The 14,467-nt window shown below is 37.0% G+C and overlaps 1 protein-coding gene across 1 annotated transcript in view; it reads right to left on the bottom strand.

Annotated features, from left to right (window-relative positions):
• Positions 1-3,737: 3,737 nt before the first annotated feature.
• The window catches only part of LOC309479267 (proton-coupled folate transporter), a 31,171-nt gene continuing 20,441 nt past the window's right edge, over positions 3,738-14,467 (bottom strand). Inside the window, exon 7 of the mRNA XM_082143298.1 lies at positions 3,738-3,976. Within this exon, the coding sequence (XP_081999424.1) occupies positions 3,925-3,976 (52 nt within the window). The 3' untranslated portion in view covers positions 3,738-3,924. The remainder of the gene's footprint in view (positions 3,977-14,467) is intronic.

The raw sequence follows: 14,467 nt of genomic DNA on the forward strand, positions 1-14,467 counted from the left end.
GTTTTTGACAAACAGGAAAAAACACGGACCGACTCAGGCAAATAAAATAACCTGGATCGGCAAAACCTTTTAGCTGTATGCTCTGCTAATCACAAAGGCTTTCACAAAGGAATGCAATTGTTGTGTTTATCACTGAAATAAGACGTAATAAAATGCACATGTAATTCAATATTTGTTCATATTTTTTGTTGTTTCACAACCCAAAACCTTAAGCATTCTCATTACTAGTGCGTCGTCTGAAGTATTTAAGAGGAAGCTCTCTGTTTGTGTGTTTCTGCCACAAACTGATACATCTGAAGTGCTTTAAAATTACAAGCCATGTGTCTTCAGTGCCGCAAGTCCATCTGTGACATGTTAACAAAACACGCCTATGACAAGTGATAAATTGCGTGTCAGATGTGATTGTCTTGAGTTTGTGGGTGTCAAGGTGGCGAGCTTCCTCTTCCATTTCTCTCTCTTAGATTTCTACGTCTCTTTCTCTCCCACTTCAGATTCAGAGTTATGATGGTAAATGCCTCACACAAGTATCTGATTTAATTCAGGGCCAAGGGGCCACAGTTTGAAGACTCTTTTTATGTGTTTGGCATTGGGGAGACAGTGCGTTGTACAGTATTAACTGTATATATGCCTCCCTTGGAGAGGAGAATGTGAATTTCTTACCATCTGTGAAATGCAGCAATGCTGTTAGCGACAACACAGCAAGTCTTGAGGAGACTGCCGGAAAACAGAAGCTCGCCTGTGTTGTAATTGCTTCGTTTGATGCATGAACTGACAATTGCAATAGGAGGCTTGGAGGAAATATAAGAAGTTAAAAACAAAAGATACACGACCTGCTATATCTTCAAACTGTAGGTTAAAAATAGTGTGTGTGTATGTGTATATACACTTTGTGTGTGTGTAGGATCTTATTTTTATGTAGGATCTCATCTGTTGTATGTATGTCTCTCTCTCTCTCTCTCTCTCTCTCTCTCTCTCTCTCTCTATATATATATATATATATATATATATATATATATATATATATATACACACAACAGATGAGATAAAGTTTGACCAAGCATTGCACAATGACAGGATCAGTTGACACTTCTATAAAGACCCACACATTATCTCTGCAGCTTTGAATAGAATGGGAAAGTCTGTCATCCACAAATTTTTACACGTTCCTTTGCATGTGTGTTTATTATATATTTTGACTCATTAATAATGGCTAATCATTTTTTTTCTTTTTTTTTCGGTTTAACCATACTACTGTACCATATTTAAATCCATTTAGCATTTTCCCCCAACAAAGAGCACAGAAAATGTGAAAAAATTCCACCGATTCGTTTGAGCCTGCAAGCCAAGACTGTGACTTGAAAATCCATTTAAAACAGCCTCTTGAACATTTATCTTCAGAACCCCAAAATGATAGCGTCACTCAAGCGTCATATCTCTCCTCCCATCTAGACTTGCCTCAATACAGCACTCAATACAATTCAAATGATATGTTTTGTCAAACAATATTGGCGCACAAACCCCCTGCGGTCAGCACTAATGCGGGCAGTGATGCAATGGAAAACCCTCCACTGGTCCATCCGGCCGTGTGGAATTGTATTGATCAGAGCTGCAATTAGAGAAGACTATTGAAAAATAATGATTCTCTTCTATACTTATGCATAGATATTGCTCTGAGAGGCTTTTTCGACCGCTTCACGATGTGTGCCAGGCAATCAATGGCGTCTTCTATTTCTCATTATAGTAGGTGTCAGCATCATCTGTACCTGGGGCTCAAGGGCAGTGCAGTCTCCTGAAACACAAACACTGAGCTGCCCTGGCTTTATGATGTGCACATATTCTGGAGGAACAAAACCGAGCCACACACTAAATGGCTTTGTGAGGATTACTTCATTTTCAGTTGTGCAAAACCGTCTTGATGCGGTTGGTATCGGTCTGATCATTTAAATACGATACAATTCAATTTCAGTCACGCTGCAGTGCCGTGATTGGATTGAACTTGCCAGCGCTTGCACTGGGTATACCAATGATAATTACAACTGATGGGAACCGTTTGCGGTGTGTGTGTGTGTGTGTGTGTGTGTGTGTATTGCTTGTAATGAGATTCTCTTCAGCCTTATCAGAGTTGGTAGTTTTGGGAGACGCTGGCCCTCACCGCTCTTTGTGCGTGTATGTTAATGTGTGTTTGGATGTGTTTGCATGTGTCCAAACTTCCCAAGGCTCTTGAGAGGGCTCTCTTATTCTCATTCTCATCACAATCAGCCAGTCAGTATCAAACAGCCTCAAGATACTGTTTTACATCGTAACGCTGCAGATTTGATTGGGATGAGCTGCAGCAAGGGGTGTCATTCAAAGAAATGGTATTGTGTTCCTCAACATACTTATTATTGCTAGCTTAATGAGCTAATTAGTGTTACAAAAATAATAGCAGTGTATCACAGTCCATTTTGAGGACTCGTCACAGTGTATCTGTGATCGATAATTGTATTAGCATGATTTGAAGTCAGGATAACACCAAAATTAGTCCTATTTACTTTCATTATAGATGATCCTAAATAACACTAAGTTTGGCGTTGGATAAGGTTTTTTAATATCTTTGAAAGACTCTTTACTCTTATGCTCACCAAGGATGTGTTTATTACTGGATCAAAATACAAATAAAATTGTAAAAAAAAAAAAAAAATTACAATTTAAAATTGCTTTTTTGATTTGATTATAATTCGTAACTCTGATGACAAAGCTGAATTTTCAGCATCATTACTCTAGTCTTCAGTGTCACGTGATCCTACAGAAATCATTCTAAAACGCCTATTTGCTGCTTAAGAAACATTTATTATCATTGTATTGAAAACAGTTGTGCTTCTTAGTTTTTTGTGGAAACCGTGGTACCCATACCACCCCCCCCCCCCCCCCCCCTTATTCTTTTATAAATAGAATAATGTTTACTTGAAACATAAATCTTTTGTAACAGTATAAATGTTTTACTTTTGATAAATGTAATGCATCCTGTCTGAAAAAAAAAAAGGATTTAAAAAGTCCTGACCACAAACACCAGTGTAAATGTGGTAAAATAAAGACCACTTTTCACTATATCCAATCAATTCCATCTTTAAAAATATTTCACTTGGAAATATGTCAGATTTCAGAAGTGAAATGGGTTGTGAACATCGTTCCATGTTGATTTGAAAAGGCTTGTCCATGTAGGCTACCAATGACGCTTATGTGCCATGAACAGCGTCTGTGTTCATTTTTGGCACGCTTATGTAAAGTTTGGAAAAAGAAATATTCCTTTTTCAAAAGTCCATAAACAAACTTCCCATTTAATCTTTCTCTCCATATTTAGTTCCTTCCCCAACAGACTACCTTTGATTGAAGTTCTGCGGTTGCCTTCAGAGCCCATATGGTTTTCTGCCACTCTGAGTTCTGAGATGAAGAGATGCAAAGAGACGTCTGTGGCCCAGTTAATAGAGGAAATGCTTGTTAACTATCTCAACTTTCCACAATGACTTGAAATGTATTTAATTGTGAAACGATTTTAGGATTCTATCCTGTGTCAGTCTAATTGTGGTGAATGGCTTATCAGGCAACGATTCTCATTTACTTTATCCAATTCTGGATTTGACCTTTTAGCATTTTAATTTTATTAAGAGGTTATCAATGCTTTCTCACCACATGCTCAATCAGACTTCACTGCATTTCAGCTCACGAAAGAACTCAAGAAAAGTCTTTGCTGCATGAAATCATTCTGTAGTTTGAAATTTATTATACAGTACTTACATGAATTACAAATGAATACTTTTTTTTTTTTTCCTGGATGCAGAATCATTTAGTTGGACTTTTAGAGAAGATCAGTTTGTCACAGAAAAGCGTGCAATATCCAATCATGGATCCACTTTGTGCTGGAAGAATTTCCCAGAAGGAGGAGATTCAATCTGAAAGCACTAGACGAGGATGAGTGGCGGGCATCTCGCTAATCCACCTAAAATCCAACAAAGAGACATGTCACAATAAGAGAAGTTCCCACAAAACAAAAGAAGTCAACACTTCCCAGGCAACATATTTCTGTTCTTTGTTTAAACCAGTGATTTAACCCTTATGTTGTGTGAGAGGATTTTCTTTTCCCCCAAAATGCTAGTTAATGTTTTCGCTTTGGACTAAAATCTACTGACTTTGCTCACACAGGGTACAACAACTTGCCAATTTTTTATTTTTTATTATAATTTTTGTACTTTTTGGAGATTTGTTTTTTCAACGTGTTATACTTGTTACATTAGTGTTCCCTGACCAGTCTGACCATATCATGTTATATAAAATGAAACCATTTTAGAGGAAATGCATCATTTTCAACAATAAAATAAGAGGACAAAATAAAATATATAAACAAGCAGCAATTAAAAAATACAAGTAGCTACTATTAATATGATTTAATTGCTTATCTCTTTTGAACATTAGGTGGCGAATATTTCCAAATTGATACAGTGTGGTCAGTGTAAGGTGACAATGACAAATGTGGTTTCAATATGCCAAAGGCTTGCAAGATAGAGCCTCAGAATCAGCTTGGCACCATGCCATCAAATTTGTTGATACGTTTTCCAGAACGGTCTCTAAAAGCTTTTAATAACTTTATGCCGGCATGGTTTGAAGAAGATCTGAGCTGGTTTTTGGTCAAAATTGGACCAACGGTCTAGGAGGAGCTCGAAAAAGTAGTTTTTTGTGAAAATTCAAAATAGTGTTCGTCTAGAGCCAAGGAATCAGAGGAAAAACATATTTCTAGTCCTTGTGGTTCAAATGTTATTAGCTTAAATGTAAATCTGTGTGCCAAATTTCATAATTTTACCACAAACGTTTCTAAGGACTGCCATAGACTTCAAGAATACTAACAGATACATAAGGTGTCTTCGCACCTTCAGTGCTTGGTTGTCCCCTAATTATAACAACTTCTTGTGTGTGTAATTCAGTGTTGGCTTAGGAATGGCACCAGGCCACCAGGTGTCATAAATAGGCCATTCATAATTCACATGAAGGTTTATGCATTGTCAAGGGCAAAGTAAAACTAAAGCCTCTGTAGCTTTCAGTAGCTCATTGGGAAGTGAGGTCACAGGTTTCATTTCCTCTGTATAGTTTGACTGCATTCATAAGTGGCTTTGAATAAAAGTGTTGGCCACATGCATAAATGCAACTGATATACTGTATGTTTTCCACTGGTTTTGCCCCCTAATTCCTGCACAGGTCTACTTGCATTACTTATTAGTATTTTCCTTTGATAGATTTTAATTAGATCTTTGTATATTTGGAATGCAACTAAATGGAATATTTGATGTTTTTGTGTTGAGGTAAATAATGTAAATAATAATAATTATTAAATAAAAAAAATACTACTACTACTAATAATAATGACTTTTAAGTAAATTCTTCATTATTAAATAAAAATATATACATGTAACATGTATGTACAATATATTAAAATAATATCACAATATAATAATATTAAATAATATTACAAATACAAATGTCTTATATGTTTTTATTAAAGAAATTATTAATATTAAAATTGTATAGTTTTAGGTAACATTTTAAATAACTTTTGTATTTATATTTCGGTACAACTTTACAATAAGGTTGTATTTGTTAATAATTAATGGGTTAGTTAACGTTAACTAACAATGAAAAGCATCTGTATATAGCATGATATATACTAAATACATTCACTAATGCATCTTAATATTAATAGCTGCTGCATTATTTTTATTTTTTTATTTTTTGCATTAGTTAATTCATTATCCATAAAAATTACCCATGGATCCACTATCCATAAACGACATCGGACAAAGAACACAGGGCTTATAAACACAAGAGGTAATAAAGGGAGAAACAGAACAGGTGTGGGGAACTAATTAACAACCATGGAAACAAACCAATGGCGTGAAAATCAGAACAAAAGAGACTGGAACTAGAATAAAACCAAAACAGAACATACAAGTTAACAAATTCTATTACAAATATTATTAGTGATGGGTTAGGGGGTTGAATTGAGGAAAGGTGTGCTATTAGTTTTCTTTTTGCCACTAGATATGGAAAAATCCCATAGACTTACATCAAAAGAAGGACCTGAGCCATACATAATAACCGGAAATCAGAAACCACTCAGAATATCCTTAGTAAAAACACTTAGAACACTGTAGCAACTGCATAACAATGCCCACAACACCCTAGTATTGTTTCCTTTACGCAATATAAATATGTAGTTAACTATACACTATACAGTATACTAGATATTTGTATGTGTTTCTTGTTTGAAAGTACATCTGTAAAAGTAAAGTGTTGCGACATCCAGGAAAAACCAGGTTGAAGCGATTTCCACAAAAGGAGATACTAATGGAGAGAATGCCAGGATTTCAAGCTAGTAAATAAGGGCTATCCATAAATTTGACTAATACTTTTGACAGCAACAGCTGGGTGAATTAGTCTTTTGCTTGCAACTCGCAAATATGCAATCAGAGAAGCACTTTTTCCCATTTTCAGACACATTAATCTAAGTCCATCTCCATATCCTAATAAATATTCTAGGTTTGCTTTTCCAGGCATGAGCACATGAGAATGAGCATAATATTTTTTTTAATTCTAGGAAGGGTCAATAATAAATATGCAGAAGCCATTCCCTCCTCATGCAATCTCGAAAAGAGACTTTAACAATACAGTAATTAAAGTGCTGATTCTGCGGAGGGTTGGAGTGCGCTGCAGTGTGGACAGATAATTGTTGTTGTCAGGCGAGTGCAGGTGTGTCACGCGGCTCAGTCTGAATGCATTTGGCTTTTGGCAGACAGTGAGATAGGCCTTTATTTTCATGCTTAATGAGAGAGTGCAGGCGCTAAACAGTGGTCACTGGCATTGCCATTTCCCCAAAGTTTTATTGAACCTCGTTGTCTGAGCCACACTGAGGCTGAATAGGACATTAATTGCAAAATTGTATCAGAAATGTTCATTTCAGCACATTCAAAATTACAGTCGTATTGAGAAAGAGTGAGGGAAACTGTGCTTTGATTGTTTAAAGGTGCAGTAAATGATTTCAGAGAAACGTTGAAACGGGATTGAACAAAGCAGCAAAACACACTTGAAGTCAATCAGTAGTATGTCGTGATGGAGGAGGAGACAGAGTGAGCAAGAGGGAGATTTGAAGAAGGACTGTAGAAAGAGAGATGGCTGAGAGACATTACAAAAGAGAAAGAGTCAGAGGAATATGACTGGAAAAAGAAGTGTTATGATCAGACAAGAGCTTTAATATTGGAAAAGCTTTAGAGCGCTGGACAGAACAATGCGGGAAGGCCTAAAAACGGACGCAGAGGTTGTGTTGTTTCCGCCCCATACGTGAGTGTTACGCCCAGTACAATAAAGACGGGGATGACGTGAACTTTTGCAGTTGGTAAAAGGAAACCAGCCCCAGCCGACAGATCACCAAAGACACAATTCTTAGCTCCACAAAAAGTTTAATTTATTTAAGGTGGAAAAAGTAATTAAATTAAGGAGCAATGGCTTCAGGGTGCCCCAAGGCCAAAATAATAAACAAAATAGACTTAGAAACAAAACATGTATAAATACCTGATCAGGGAATAAACAAAATTACAATGAAACTTCCCTAACTCCATATAAATAAACAAATCACAAACAAAGTCAAAATAAATGGCAGGACACCCCTACGCTCCTAAATACATAAGAAAGAACCGAATTAAATCATCACAAACAAACTAACGTGATCAACAGAAGGTTTTTGGGATCTGCCGACGGGAGGAGGAATCTGGAGGTCTTCACACCACCAGGCCAACGCCTGAATGAGCTCGACATCTTCAATTAGTAGATCCGCCAATCAGGCTCCTCCGACGGCAGCCAATCACTGCACACATGTACAAAACAACAACCCACACAAAGCAGATACCGAGGATCGTAACAGCGAGTAACATTGGTTTTGCTGTGTTTCACAGAACCGAGATATGCTGTTGTTGTAATGTTAGCTAGTAACAGCAGGGGCGGATTTAGTGATTTGGGAAGAAGCATGTTCAACGTGGCATATGGTTGTCGTGGTAACAAACACCACATCAACCGCTTGCGCGTCCGTGCTGAACGCGCATCCATATATAAAAAGCATTTTAAGGGGCCCCTGGATTTTGGGGGCCCAAGGCAGTTTCCTACCTTTGCCTAATGGTAAGTCCGTCTCTTAGTAACAACAGTTTTGAGTGCCATTGTTTGTCTGAAGCTAGTGTGCTGTTACTGGTGAAAAACAACCTACTCTTGCTTGTATTTACTCTTGTGTACTGTATGTTAATTTTTTGTTTTTTCTTGTGGTTCGTTCGTCATCATCACTTTAGCATTATTTTGCATTATTTTGCTTCGCTTCAGCTATAATAAAGAGACATCCACTCATGCAATTTGTGTTTTCAGGCCCAATATGTCGTAGTTGTGTAAATGAATGGCCAAAATGCATAAAAAGTCTTTGTAAGTGGCCTTACATGGCCTTTAAATGGCCTTACAATTATTATTATTATTATTTAATTTCTGCACATTTTAGAATGTTAGTCAATGCAAGGTTTAAAATGTACCCTGTCTGGCTTCAGATTTTGCCCTGGTTCACAGGATCATTTGAGGCACTGGGCCATAACCTACACCTGCAAAACTTCCATGCTGTTTGTTTGGCTGAGAAAAATCATAATTATTCATGATGAAAATAGAACAACAAGCAAAGTCTCAGAGGTCTTGCAAATTTAAAGGCAGCCGTGCAAAAGCCCTCCTCTCTGCATTCAAAATTGCACATACTCATCCCGTGTCTGTCCAATAAAGTCAAGAGTCATCAAACATTAATCTTAACAATGTTCTGCAATATGAATTGACTTTTGAGACATGAAAAAATGGTTGCTTTACAAAACCTGAGGTGCAGATGTCAAAGCAGTGTATATTTTGGCCACAGCCCTAACAAATCTCTTTTATAATCTCCAGGCTGGAACTCATCGTCATTATAGATTCAGAGCACAAAGCAACACTAATTTTCATGGTGCCGCCATGGTAACCAGACACACAATTTACTCCAAGGGTCTCAACACTGTACTTCCCTCTAGGCTAACGCCAATACATTTCTTCAGTAGAACCGATAAATAAATAAACAATTAAAACAAGAGGAATGTATTGACCAACTGCCATGCATGTTTTAGCTTCAAGCTCTGCAATAAAGGTCCAACCTGTGGATTTGTTTTCAATGAATAACAGAATAAATCCAGTTTAAATGATCACAGGAGGTTTAGCAAAACTCCATTTATGGCTTCTCATGTCAGTCATGTCTACCTGAAACTATTCTGTATAATGCTGCTGCCAGTATCTCATAGCCTCATCAAGAAAGAATGGGCTCAACAAATACAATGCAGACACAAATTCAAAAATATATTCAACTAAAAAAACTAAATTCTAAATAATATTTCACAATTAATTTCTTTCTTTTTTTAACTGTATTTATGAGCATAAGATACTTTCAAAAACAAAATCTAACTCCAAACTTTTGATCAGTAGTGCATGTTTACACATACAATATACGCATATGCTATGCATATTTGTGTGAATGAAGTATGAAAAACTATCCTTCTTGCAACTCTCTAAAATACAAATGTGAGAAAAAGGCTTTCTGCCAGTTTTTGCCTGAATGAGCAGCAAAACATCTTTAGCTGGTTCTGAATTCTTAATGAGTTTTACCTCACACTCTACCTCACACTCTACATTATGGATGACTGAAAAAACAAGATGTCTTAAACATCTTGGCACATTATTGTGCCACAATTACAATCATACCGCTCCAACACTTAAAAAAAATAATGCTATGTACATATAGTCAAGCTGCATCAACAGCGTTTGTTACATGCTGTCAATTATCAAAGAAAATAATTTCTTTGTTTCCCCCAGTCTGTTCATCATGTAAAGCATGTGAGTCTCTTCAAAAGACTTAGATGAACTGCTAGATTTATATGGATTACATGTATGATGTCTTTATGAACTTCTTGAAGCGTACAAATGTTGGTTAAAATGATCCCAGCGACTAAAAATGCTGAATTACAGTACATGCCCCTTGTAAACGGCCCCTCAGTGAAGGGAGAAAACAAGGAACAAGTGGGATTAATCTATTAACAAATGAGTAACCATGGAAACAAATGGAAACATACATAGAAACCATGACAACTAATGAACAGGGACAATGAAAATAAGCACTATGGGGCAATTTACTTGACACTGTTTTCACCTAAAAACGGAACACTTTTTTATGCATTTTGGCCATTCATTTACACGATAATGGCTTTTTGGGGGCCTGAAAATGCAAACTTTTGAAAAAAAATTTTAACCGATATTGTTATTGTCTGTGTGTAAACTACAAAAACGCAAATTTGTGAAAACGGAGAAGTCATGTGCATGCGTATTATGTGCTCAGTCTTTAGGCGCGTACTGTTTCTTTACATAGTGACATCGCCAACTACTGGCCTGGCAGCAGAATACAACATTTTTTGTCATTTTTTTGCAGATCCATGTGAACGGGGATCGTTATCGCCTGTACGCGAAAAATGCAAAGGAATGTTTCCGTATTTAGTACATTGTTGTCGTGTAAATTTACCTAACACTGGTAAAACAGATTTTTTTTTTTTTTTTTAAAGAAGACATTTTGTATCTTCAGGTCGCTTAAATAACACATCAGTCCTGCCTCAAATGACACACCATTGGTCTTTCACGTCTATCTGGTACTACGTCACCAAAATGTGGACTTGATGAGGCTTAGGGTGACAGGGCCATTGTGAGGATTTGATTAATTATAAAATCCAACCAGTTTTGCATCCGTGTTGAGTCATGTGCCACACTCTCTCCAAACAGTACAGCTCTAGTTACGATGTTTGAGCAGATATAATCACATTCGAAATCCTGAATATGAGGCCAGAGATGAAGGAGAAAGAAAGAGGGCCTAAGCGCTTAAATACAAAAAAGACTGTTTGAAGTTAGATTTTAACAGACAAGCCCTTCGTAGTCCCGGTAATTGTGGAGCGTAATGAGAGAGAGGCTTTGATGGATGGATTAAGACCGGTCTTAAGTCTGCAGTCTCCAGAGTCCCTGTGTAAACTTGAGTTGAGTCAGTGGCACCACGGAGGCAGACTGCGCTTACTCACCCACCCGGACTCTGTCATTATTTTTTCTTTTATTCGCTTTTATTCCTCCTCAGACTCATCAATATTCCAGAGGGTCAGGTATCATGCACTCCGCAATTCCTCCTCAGTTTGACTGACATTCTAAGACGTGCACAAGCACACACACACATAAAATAAAAATGTCACTTAAGGCTGAGATGGAACTGTGGTGATGCTCTTGCCACTGATGATGATGAAAAAATAACTAGTGGTTTGTCAGATTTATCCTTCAATCTGATAGTTTACTTTGCTGGATATAGCAAATGATTGCAAAATGAATGTGTTAAACAAGATTAATTATGTATGCTTAATTTCACGATAAGTATGCGATTAAAAATATGAATCTATTGGTAGCCCTAATATATTGTCACAGGTGTGTGCAGACAGATGAAAAGGCAGATGAACAAAGTCCAATGAGAAATTTAATAATAATAATCAAAAACAGGCAACATTCCAAACGGATAGTAATACACACCGAGGGCCCTATTTTAACGATCTGAAACGCAAGTATCAAGCGCGAAACGCAAGTAACTTTGTGGGCGGGTCTTGGGCGCTGTTGCTATTTTCCCAGCGGGATAAATGACTCTTGCGCCCGACGCAAATCTAAAATGGGTTGGTCTGAAGTAGCTTCATTATTCATAGGTGTGGTTTGGGCGTAACGTGAAATAAACCAATCAGAGCGACATCTCACATTCCCTTTAAAAGCAGGCGCGCTTGTTCCATGGCGGATTGCTATTATAATGGTGGATTTGCCAGACGCATGCCAGGAGCGGTTCACAGCCGAGGAGACCGAAGTTCTCGTCAGGGCCATAAAACACAGAGAAGTGACATTGGGGATGGGAGAAACACACCCAAATTAGCTTCGCTTAAACAGGCGTATAATAATTTGGGTAAATGTGTAAGCTAGATTTATGCCTATTTTTTCACATCTTCATGGACACAACAATGATTTCCCTCATGTGTTAATATTTTTCCTTGTAATTATGTATGGTTTGCAAAAATTAAAACTGCTGCTTCTGTGTAGATGAGAGAATCAAAGTGTATGCGCGTTGTGCACACGCTACATTGATTATGGCCAAGCATGCGCCCTTAAAATAGCATATGAATAACATGCGCAACGCGCCACTGACTTTAGACCAGGTTTTTCCTGGTCAGTGGCGGAATTGTTTTCTAAACCTGCAAAATAGCACCAGGGAACGTTTGCGCCGGAGCACGCCTCCTCTTTTCGCTGAACCGCCCCCGGGAGCGCAAGTTAATTCCCAAGTTTACCGGCGTGTGTCTGTGGAAGGAAAAGTCCGCTGTGCGCGGGTGCAAAATAGGAATGATACATGCATCGGTGTACAAAGTCAATTGCGCTGGGTGCAAGATAGGGCCCTATAAGTGTAAACGTAACCGGACAAAAAACTGAGGAAAAGGAGGAACTTAAGTACTGACACAGTGAAAGGTAATTAACCAGACACAACTGAAACAAACAAACTCATAATGACGGTGACCATGGTAACAAAGGAGTGGCGGGAAAATCAAATGTCCATGTTTTCCAATGAGCCTACTGTGTGTTAATGGGTGCCATGCTTAAATTCACTCAACGCAAATAAAAAAGCCACGCGTCAAAGGGTGTAATTTGAGTTTTCAGAAGATGGCCTGCAATTTATGATTGGACACATATCATTTCCTAGCAGGATAATGGATTAAGTATGGATTAAGGAGCGTATGTCTTCCTCTGAATTGCACAGGTTTAATAGCGGGCTGCTTGGGACGCAGAGGAGACTGTGCGACCCTGAGCGGGCACTGCCTCTGGGAACAGCCCATTAGTGGTGTAATTACAGCTTGGGTGTGATAACTACGCTACACTTCACTACCCACCACACACAGGCTTTATTGCAGGTGTACATTACTTAATGCCTTCATTACCAAAGACAATCACTTAATTATATAGTCTGAGGAAGAACATCAAATGCACGTCAGAATCAATTTGAAGGCTGATAATGGAGGCGGTAGAGTTGTTTATTGCCAACCTGACAAGTGCTCAGCTAGATCAAAGCTTTTCGAGGAACCCCTTGAAAGGGGTATTACTGTGATTGTGCATAGCAGGTTATCTTTTTTCATCAATGAACTAAATATACTAGAGATAAAATGCACAGATTCAGTCCGTAAACTCTTGGATTTCACTGAAATAGAATATACTTTCATACTATTTATTTCATTTTTCTTGTCAAATGTTTGAAAGAAGGAAGATGAAAATTCTGTGATCATTCATTTGATAAAAAAATATCAGTAAAATATCGGGAATTATTATTACAATTTAAAATAACTGTGTTCTATTTTAGAAACATTATTTCCTGTGATTGCTCCAGTCTTCAATGTCACATGATCCTTCAGAAATCACTCTAATATGCTGATTTGGTGCCATTATCAATGTTTTGCTTAATATGTTTGTGGAAATCATGATTTTCTGATGATTAGAAAGTTTTAAAAGAAAGAAATAGAGTTTGCACTTTATTTTACAGTATATGCACTTACGTGTACTTAGTGTTCCTAAGAAAGTACTGGTAATATGAGGTAATGGGTAAAGGTTAGGTTTAGGTGTAGGTTCAGGGTTAGTAACTAGTTATTACCCAGTTATTGCAATTACTATGATAAGTACATAGTAAGTACATGGGGAACAGGACTGTAAAATAAAGTGTTACTGAAATGGAAATCTTTTGTAACAATGTTAAAGTCTTTACTGTCACTTTTGATCAATTTAATACATCCTTGCTGAGTTTTAAAAGTATTAATAAGTATTAATTAAAAAAATATTTTTCCCACCCCAAACTTTTTCAACAGTACTCACCCGTTTCACTTTTATATAACATGATATGAGATATTTTGAAAGATAGATACACTAGATACCACTGATTTTAATTGTATGGACAAAAGGAAAGAAAGAAAGAAAGAAAGAAAGAAAGAAAGAAAGAAAGAAAGAAAGAAAGAAAGAAAGAAAGAAAGAAAGAAAGAAAGAAAGAAAGAAAGAAAGAAGCACTCATACATTATTTTAATTTTGTGTTTAATGTGATTTAACATTTAAATTATTATAATTTTTTACATATACATTTTTATAACTTTACATAATCCTTTATTTTGTGTTAATGTACTTTTGTTAATGTATGCATTTTGAAGATGCTTTTATTCAAAGTAACTTATATTTGCCTTAAAGGTATACATTATATCACTTAATGCTTTCCCAGGAAGCCCATGACCTTGCTAGTAGCACTGTGCTCTAATGTAACAAT

Source organism: Leuciscus leuciscus (assembly GCF_965113295.1).
Source record: "Leuciscus leuciscus genome assembly, chromosome: 17".
Taxonomy (NCBI): domain Eukaryota; kingdom Metazoa; phylum Chordata; class Actinopteri; order Cypriniformes; family Leuciscidae; genus Leuciscus; species Leuciscus leuciscus.